Source organism: Harmonia axyridis, chromosome 3 (assembly GCF_914767665.1).
Source record: "Harmonia axyridis chromosome 3, icHarAxyr1.1, whole genome shotgun sequence".
In the NCBI taxonomy this organism is placed as follows: domain Eukaryota; kingdom Metazoa; phylum Arthropoda; class Insecta; order Coleoptera; family Coccinellidae; genus Harmonia; species Harmonia axyridis.
This window is the reverse complement of record NC_059503.1, coordinates 63,266,067-63,276,076: the sequence shown is the minus strand read 5'-3', so window position 1 is coordinate 63,276,076 and position 10,010 is coordinate 63,266,067. Positions and strand designations below refer to the sequence as shown.

The 10,010-nt window shown below is 34.2% G+C and overlaps 1 protein-coding gene across 1 annotated transcript; it reads left to right on the top strand.

Moving 5' to 3' along the window:
- Positions 1–64: 64 nt before the first annotated feature.
- LOC123676718 lies at positions 65–4,528 on the top strand. Its single transcript, XM_045612872.1, has 6 exons — positions 65–201; positions 276–462; positions 517–887; positions 941–1,057; positions 2,396–2,482; positions 3,453–4,528. Exons 1-6 carry the CDS (start codon positions 147–149, stop codon positions 3,839–3,841), a joined length of 1,206 nt encoding a protein of 401 aa, XP_045468828.1. The 5' UTR covers positions 65–146; the 3' UTR covers positions 3,842–4,528.
- The last annotated feature ends 5,482 nt before the right edge of the window (positions 4,529–10,010 follow it).

Here is a 10,010-nt window from a genome sequence, read left to right as displayed (position 1 = left end):
TCTTCTTCTTCCTTCAATGCCATAAATTTGATGATCGTTTTTATACATCTGAGTTATTTTTTTCTCTTCTCATATTTATTAAAGACACAAGTTTGAAAAAAAATATACAATGGTTCTGGAATTTGTGTGAAGAACATGTGATTAAAATGGATTTTACTCTTTTATTCTTTTCTTTAGTATCGTTATTTCCATTAGCACAATGTAAGGACTAAAATTTATAGTTCTTGGAAGTTGAAGGTTATATTGGTATTTCTATTTTTGTGTTGAAATTTCAGGCGGAGCAAGTTTACAAATTATAAAAAAGGTGGATGAAACATTTATACCCTTATCTTCATCAGATCCCCGTTTTTGTCTCGTGGAGGAGAAGGTTGGGGAACATTTTTCTCTGCTTTGTGAGTTAGTCTTTCCTCGCAATGAGTCAGGATATGATGGACATATCTCTTGGATCAAAAAATCCAACAGGTTTTAAACATACACAAAATAACACTTATCACAAATGTATCACTATATTTCTAGATTCAATGCTACAGTTGATTTTGACCAACTAATGAATTCGAATCTGGAGGATTTTTATGATACCTTGGCTCCAAGCGAGCTTAATAAGGCAGAAAAGAAATTTGATCCATTGAAAGTCAGTGACAATGGGAGTTATATCTGTTTTACTTTAAAGTACAAAAAATATGTTAATATAGATGTAATGGTACGTAGTGACGAAAGAATGAAAATACCAATGATGTTCAAAGAACCTAAGTTCTGTACTGATACTATGTTTAAATGTGTGTCTAATGGCCTTTGTGTAATACCCCACTATGTGTGTGATGGAAGAGCTGATTGTAAGGATGGATCTGATGAGAGCTTTGAAAATTGTAAAGGAGACCCTTGTAAAGGTACAGGGTTTACAATGGCATAGAAATCTTTCCAATAATTGATACAATTTCAGATAAGCTGAAATGTGATGATGGAAGATGTATACCAACTGCTTGGTGTTGTGACAGAAATGTAGATGCTAATTGTACAGTTACAAATAGACCTCAGTGTTGTCAGGTACCGTCAGAATGTGAGTTACCTACTTTGAATGTTGTTGGATGTCTTTTGTTTGTTCATTATTTCATGATCACAGAAATACTATAACGGGTATCTATAGAATTAAAGGTTGTTAAAGAGCACACACAAAAGATTTTCATAATAAATGAATATTATACCAATTTTATACAATATCCTAATTCTTGTGGCAGAGTTTATAGATTAATTTCATACTAAAATATGTTGCGGAATTATTGGATGTTTTTTAAATGTATATAAGAAGTTTTAGATTATTCTTAGTATTTTTTTGAATGAGTTGGTGGTAATTACTTGGTGGTCTTCACTTCATTTAATTTTAATGAAAACCCGTATAATATTTTCATGATTTGTATATTTCATCAAAAAATATAAGAATTGAAGAGAGAATACTTCTATAGATGCTTCTTTATTATTGAGGTATGTTGACAAATTTTTCCATATGAACATTGTTGGTTGAGAATTTTTTTTTTGTTTATTTTATTCATAAAAATGCAATAATTATTTGGATAGTTATATTATTTTAGGGTAATTTTATTACTTATATGTTAAATTTTTGTGTATTCGTTTATTGGTTGTATTGTGATAGTTGCAAACATGATACATAGAATAATATGGTGTGCCCACTCTCTCATTTCTCTTCATTCATACAGCAGTGATTTATTATAACTCACGATGTTTGTTAATAGATACTATTAATTGCTCAAATGTTGAATAATAAATATATAATTCAATAGGAGTAGATAAAAATAGGGAGAGTTTTGAACAAAAAAGAAATGATATAATTACTTTGTTTATAGATAATCATATTTTTAAATATTCATTTGAAAGTAAGAGTGGGTACATGGTTAGTTCTATGAATCTTCATACTTACGGCAAATAGTATAACACTTGGATTTCGAATTGAAATAGATAAAACCTGTATAATACGAGAAAAATATACGTATGTACAGTAAAAATGATAATATTCATTTTCAAAACACAAAAAATCAAGAAGAGCATTCCCTCTTGGAAATCACTGAACTGTATATACAGTATAAATGAGATGTGATTTAGTATGTTATTGTTGTCGGTTATTTCATATAGTTGAAAGGTTCCGTTGTTACGATCCTCCTGAAATTCGGCTTGAATATTCAAAGGTTATTTTGCATTCACAATCAGAATTTCAACCTATATATTATTTTTATATTGGGAATATTGGCCAAATTTTTCTACGAGAACTTGAAATTTTTAATTTAAGTTTTGTGTTGAATTCAATAACTAGAAATTCAAAGATTTGTGAATTCTAAATTCAAGTGTCCTAAATAATATGAATTTTAATAAATTAATTTTTCAGCGTATGGAGAACTAGAATATGGGCTTCCAAATTTAACTGCAATACAACAAAGCAATGCAAATGCAAAATATCTGTTTATTTCAGTTTGTGAGTATTGTATTTTTATTTTTATATATGTACTATTTATTCTCGATAATGATTTTGTAGAGATGACGCTCACTTCCTGGTTTTGAATTTTATTTCAAACACAATATTTACAAACGAAACACCGATGCTTATGCTTTGAGTTCCCTAAAATTCTTCTGCCTCCCCCGAAAATTTGACATACAAAGGCTAAAATAATTACAAGATTAACAGAACTATTATTTCGATTAACTTTGCCCCCCCAACAAAAATCCGGCCTCCCTTGGCTACCCCTCTTTTTGAAAGCTGGCGACGCCACTGATCTTAATATAAACATACGAAATAATTTAATTAAAATTGCCAAAGTTTAGAATCTTCATTGATTCTTCATCAGGGCTCTCTATTAGTTTTTATGAATTTTTTAACCATTTTTCATCTTAGACCCACTCAGATAACAAAACAGTCTCTGAAATTAGAAATATGAAATTTTTTTGTGTTCTTTTTTGCTGTTTCACCGTCCTAAAAGTGAGTACCTATTGTTGTTGAAATTCTATCAAGCTACTTGATTTTCACCGGTTTTATTATCAATAAAAATTGATGAAATGAGAATGAACCTTGCAAAAAGCACTCCAATTTATTGACTTCAGTCATATCGGAGCTCGGGAAACCCCCTTATTTTGTCTAAGAGCGCACGAGCTTGCAGAAATATATGTCGTGCGACTCGTTCGTATCAAACTCAAGTAATATCAAGTAGCTTGATATCAAGTCAAACAAAAAGTATCTCAAATCAAGTCTAGTCAAGTTCAAGTATGTAATTTTTCTCGAGTTTAATTTTCAAGTCAAGTAGTTGGTTGAAATATCAAGCTACTTGGCTTGATAAAACCCTGCATGTACTACTCAATACGACAGATTTTGTTGGAAGATCAATAAATAAGTAACGTCTAGTGACCCTGAAATCTTGGATTCTAACTGTATTTATTTTTTCTGATTCCAGGCATTCTGAGTATACTCTTTTCACTGGTTCTCTTGCTTTTGATCCTATCTAAAGTGATGATATTCGCCAAAAAAACAGCTTTACAACAGAGACATTGTCCTCCGAATGTGGCATACTACCATCAAGGTTCTGCGAGAACAGGCAGGGACCAGAGCATAGCTATGTGCCACATTCCGTATAACTTTTACTCCTTCCGAGACAACCTCAGAGATGCATCAAGGAATTTACCATCAGATGAGGCAGACATGGGAAACCCCCTCCTGGAAATCCCTGGAAGAAATATGGATGATAGACCTCCAGCTTATGGAGAGCTTGAGCAAAATAATCAATATTCTGAACCACCTCCTCCATATACCAGTCAAGAAGTGTTGAATCAAGAGAGGAATTGAAGTTGTACCTAACTTACCTTGACGCAAATTGGAATGAATGAGACGTTTGTATGTACATTGTTGGGAATGTTTTTTGAAGAATTTTTCTTCTGGAATATTTCATATTGCAAGGTCTGCTTCAGAAAAATTGTTTAGATTTTTCTGTAATAACTTTGTTTTACTCCACTGCTTTCATCTCATTACTAGACTGACAAACCCTGTTTATTGGGACTGATGAAACTATTTTTGTAGATATATTTTAGTTAGGAAGGGAAAGTATTGAAATTGTTCATTATCCTTTTTTAGGCGTTTGAAACTCATATCATAAAATTACCAGGAAAGAAAATTTATGAACATATCAGTAATTACATATCTCTTGGTTTTTGATATTTTTAGCAATTTATCTTTGTGATTTTATTACTCTTGAGATTATATGAATTTATCTTTGACATATCCTGTAACTTTGTGTTGTCTTATATTCTATTGGAGTTGTATACTATGTTATTGTCTATGATTTATGTGTAAATATCATTGGAATCTTGAAAATAAATAAACAGTATTCTTCATAAAACATAATTGTAAGGTTCAACTAAGTCCATTCAATATGTAGAAGTGATAGAATAACTTATTTTGGTTTGTTGTTCTGGAAAAAAGACAATATGAGACTTATGCCGACCAGTACAAATATGCTGAATAAAGTTATTTTATACAGGGAAAGGAGTGATTGGTTGATTTGTATTCAGAGAGTTAGTTAGAAAACTTCAAATATATAAATTGAATTTCTCTGCTGAATTTCGACATTTCATATATTTATTGAATAAAACAACCTGATGAGATTAGTGACTTTGATGAAAACAATTATTTGAGAAATTCTTTCAAGTTGAAAAAAAAAATTGAATTAATAATTCCAGGATTCCAAATTTTTTGGAAAATGTATATTTATAACACCGCCCTCCATTATTTGACATCCCTTTGGAGCGAGCTCGGCGGTTTAAGGTTCTTCTGCTAAGTTACGATAAAAAAGTTTGAACATTTTGTTTTTTTCTTCAAGATTATCGAATAAAACAATCGGATGATTCGATGATACCATTAGTTTAAATTCGAATGCGCCTACGTGCAACATTATTTAATTTGATTTGAAAAATCAACTGTGAAATTAAAAAAAAAGTTTAATATCTACATTTTTCTAGGAATTCTTATTACTCGGAAAAATAGATGAAGTTGCCCTCCATTATTTGCCGCCCCTCTAGAGCGGGACCTTCGGTTTCAGGTTCTTTTGCTGAGTTTCGGCTTTATAAAAAGCTCGAACATTTTGTTTTTTCTTTTCTTGAAGATTATGGAGTAAAACAAACGGATTATGCCCAACACTAGGCAATAAATAATGGAATAAGTTGAAAAATGCCAGACGTTAAGTCATTCCTTCAAGCGACGTTTTGCAATTTTATTGTTGCTTCTCAAAGCTCTACAAAGAAACACATAGATAAATATCTGTGATATCCAAACACATACAAATTGACTTAAACTGTTGTTAACAATATTATATATACATTTATAGTGACTCTTTGCTAGTCCAGCAAAGTCAGCCATAACACGCTGAGATTGTCAGTTCACGTTAGAATACTGAAGTCACCACCTCGGAAATCGAACTGGAGATTGAAAAGGTCCTCTAGTACCTACGCATGCGACGAAACCACTTCTACTTTTGTCCCAGAAATATGAAGTTAGCCTTGAGAAGCTGGACCTATTAGGTCCAGTACCATGGGCATAAGCCCCTGCTGATGGATGTCCAACAAAAACAGACTACTCCAAACTACTCCATGCTTTGGAGGTCAAGGGTATAGTATACAAACCTCCTAAGATTGAAGAATGTATGTATGTAGTTGACAGTATATGGCTTATTTTCAGGCTCTCACTAATATTCCAGAAACCTTTAGTGAACTAACAGAGGTTGTCTCGAGTCGCTTTGAACCCTAAACGAATTCTAACGAATAGGTAAAAGCGGGAATTGGTTTGGTCAAATCAACTTTTGCTAAACTGAAGATCGCATAGATATTTGACCCTCGAGTTACATTTGGGAGCGCCAAACATTCGTGTGCCTATTCAAATGAATAACATTTGATTGCAATGAAATTATGAGTTTAACGGATTTTCTTATTAGTTTAATCGCGTAAGTACATAGTTTGTGGTCTATCCTAAATTGCCTTCAATATTGTAACGTTTTTCGGTTAATTAAATCGGTACTTCTGGCTAACACTAATTTATTTCAGGTACACAACTATAAATAACTATTTACAGATGATTTATTTGAACTATTACACTAATTTATTTTCACTACTACATTAATTTATTTCTACAACTTATATCTAATTGAGTGTACGGCACTGACCGCCGCTTCTGTCGCACTGCCCTGCTCTGCGGCTTCGATTGGTTATATACCGCTCGCATCTCTCTCTAGAAGCGTCTTGATCTTTCTATCGAGCTCTCGGTGCTTCCGGTACCTTCTAGAAAGAGGCAGTGGCGTAGGGCTTGCGAATTCGTTACAATATCTACAATTATAAAATGCCTGGATGAAATTATGCAAGTGTATGTTAATGAACAATATTTTATTCAAATTTGAAATATAAAAACCTTTCTGCGCTAAAAGTCTATGTAAAAAATCAAAGTCGAAAATACGTTTTCGGATGAAGACTTTTAAAAGAATCATCACAGCACAAGCAAAACACTTCGGCGATGTTTGTCTATGATAAGGAAAGGCGATTTCCGAACCTGGCACACCCGATGACGCGTTAAGCGGCCAACAGATGAGCAACTTGGTTGCCAACCAAGTTGTCAACTAGGTCGGCAACCAAAAGCGGTTGTCAGCCATGTTATCAACATCATTTCAGTCGTTCAGTCAGTTGAGTCGTAGGAATTATTAGAAATTGGAGAGAGATTTTTTATTATGTATAATAATATACGAGTTTTCATGAAAAATATGCAAATATTGGGGACAATATAAATAAAAAATATTTAGTCTGATCCTGATCATAAACTGATATTGAGCCTTTTGGATTTTTTGAGGCACATAAATCGATGACCTCGTTTTCAATATTTATTTCTCACAAACTTTTTATATGTATAATATAAAATCGTCCCCCTCAATATACTAGAATACCAACCAGTCCACAGACGAGAAACTAAGTCGCGAACTTGACATGCTGGCAATTGAGTGGGCCCCATTAGACTAACCGCACACTTTTTAGTTTCGGTGATTAAAATATGTAATTGCCTGAAAGTTGCCTGCTGCTGGAACCAAGCGCCCACTGGCTGTTGAATAGTTGCTTCACAACATCATTTTCAAAATGGATTTTATTAACACTGCGTGCGTTTGTGCTCCTGTCCTTAGAAAGAGTTCAGAAAATATTGGGTTCCACTAGTCAGCGCTAAACTGGACAATTTCACAAGTTACACAAGTTGTTTGAAATTTAAAAAAATATTTTCTGAGATCGGTAGTCCTGAATGGTTAAGATTATTTATTTGTTATTATTTATTTGAACTGGGGTCGTTTTGCTTCGGTAAGCCTTCCGGGAACTGCGACCATGCAGATCTTTTGTTCACTACTCTACTCATTCATAGAAACCCAGGGAGGTCGTCAACGACGTTAATAAAATTGACAACCTTCCTAGGGGCCTTGGCCATTACCTCTCTGGTATCCAGGACCGGCTTGCCCATGTGAATGGTTTTTAGGCCAGCCAGCTCTGGACACTTGCATATCAAGTGTTCAGCCGTTTCTACTTCCGATCCACAGAGCCTGCAAATCTCGTCTGCTGACTTACCCATACGGTACAAATGATGTTTGTACCAACAGTGCCCCGTCAGCAGTCCCACCATCACCCGAAGCTCCGCTCGTGACAGCTTCAGGAGTTTTCTGGTGTAAGTAGGTGAAATCTTCACGAATTTCTTTGCCTGAGCAAGTCTAGGAGTGTTAGTCCAGTGGATTGTCCTACTGTTCAACTCCCATAGCTGGACCGCAGCTTTGTATTGGTCTTTTCCTATCCCACAGAAAGGCTCAGGTCCAGCAGGTCTTAACCTTGATGCACTTTTTGCAAACTCGTCCGCCCTCTCATTTCCTTCAACCCCACAGTGCCCTGGTACCCATAGTAGAGTCACCTTATTTCCTCTGGCCAGTTGCTTTATGGTGTTACGGCACTCCCAAGTCAGCAGAGACCCCTGACAGCACGATTCCAGGGATCTCAGCGAGGTTTGGCTATCCGTGGTGATGTAGATATGCGCCCCTTTGAGGTTCATTTTGAGACACAGCCATTATCTCGGTCTGTAGAATCGAGGGCTCACTTCCCAGGGCTTAAGAGAAATGGTTAAGTTAAGATGCTACTGCAACAGTATATTAAGCATCAAGAACGGTAAAGACATTTTACCGATCGAAAAAAATAGTTTGGGAGAGGAGCGCAGCGACGACTGAATGCTTAAAATGTCCGAAAGACACACTTTCTACTCAAACTACAAAAAAATTATCCAAAAATTAAAATAGTGGCATTAATGGTGGGTAGGAATATATTTAATAGAAGGCATTGTTTTTGTGATGAGAGATTATTGATTGTATATTGTCAAAGTCACAATAATTAACTAGACTTTGCTGAAAAAATTGTCTATACTATGGAACGTAATGAATTGAAACAACAAATATTGAATTCAGCAGCAGTTTATGTGAATACAGTTACTTCTTAAGCCAGCGGTATTTTCATCAGCAATGTATTAATTGTACTTTCATTTTCAATATGAAATTTAAATTATTTCAATGAAAGTTTAGTCTCACTTACCGCTTGATGAACGGTATGTGATTCATTCACTGTTCTGTTTATCTTAGCAACCAGTTAAAATAATCTACCCATCTAGTAATGAACGCGGTAACCAACAAATCTTCCGTGCAAAGAGTATCGAAACATTGTCGATCAAAGTAATTTTAAATTTGAAATGTGTACTTTGTGTCGACTACCTACTTATTAGGAATATCTCGGCCAATTCACGTAACCAATGTTCTGAGGAGGAGGTCCGATACTCAATTCCAAAGTTTATTCTAGAAGGAAAAATAGCAGCAAAGAGGCCACGAAGAGTACATTTCTGGCTTCTCCGGAATATCAGAGAATATCCGGAATATCAGATGAAGTTACAATATTTCCCTGGCGGAAAATGGAAATTCATTTTTTCACATTGAGAAGGCAGATGCGCATTTGGAATCCAAAGGCGAAAAATGAGAGCTATTAACATAAAACCGAAAACAAGCTTCAGCTTGTTCCTAATATTGAATTGATTCGGTCGTATTTGATGGAAATCAATTCAGATTGGGTTATTTCAAATAAAGGATATTCTAACCAGTATCCATTGTTTATCAACGAAACAATTATTAGGTTTGCCTATGACCAAAAAGAAAAATAACATTGATTCATTTTTAATTTAAATGGATTTCCATTCAGTGAATGAATAAAATTAAATGAAATATTGGAAATATGAAGAAGTATAAGGCGAAAGTTGAGAGGATATATACAGGGACTTTCACGAGGAACCTCACCCATATTTATACGGGACATACTGAACGTATTTTCATGAAATTCAGCACTTATAAGTATTTCACGATGCTGATGAAATCTAAAATATTTTTAAGGCATGAGCACCTCCGGTTTTTCCGGAAATGACGTCAACTTCCGTTTTTCGAACACCATTTTTTTATTGCATAAATAGATTCCTTAGAAAATTTCAAGTTATTTTCATGTAACATTTTTCAGTTTTGGTTGAAAAATTCTCTCTGAGCGGGAAAATTCGAAAAAAAAATCGAAAATAGAGCTCCGCTGAAACAAGAATAACTTCGAGGTTTTTGGATATAAAATTTTCATTTTTGGGATTTTTCAAGATGTAAGATTGATGTATCCACTTTAAAAATCGAAATCGCGATTCATGATACAGGGGGTGAAAAAATCGCTTTCAAAGTTAGGGATGACAAAATCGTGAAAAATCAATTTTTTCAAATTAGAACCCCATTTTTTTATGGCAGATATTGAATCTACGTTAAAAAATAATGTGAGTGTATGCATCACACCCTTGCCCTAAAATGGATATTTTCTGAGTTATTCACAAAAAACTGTTTTTCGTCTTGAATTTTCAGCTATTTCTTTTCCCTTCACGCCAAAAAGATGGA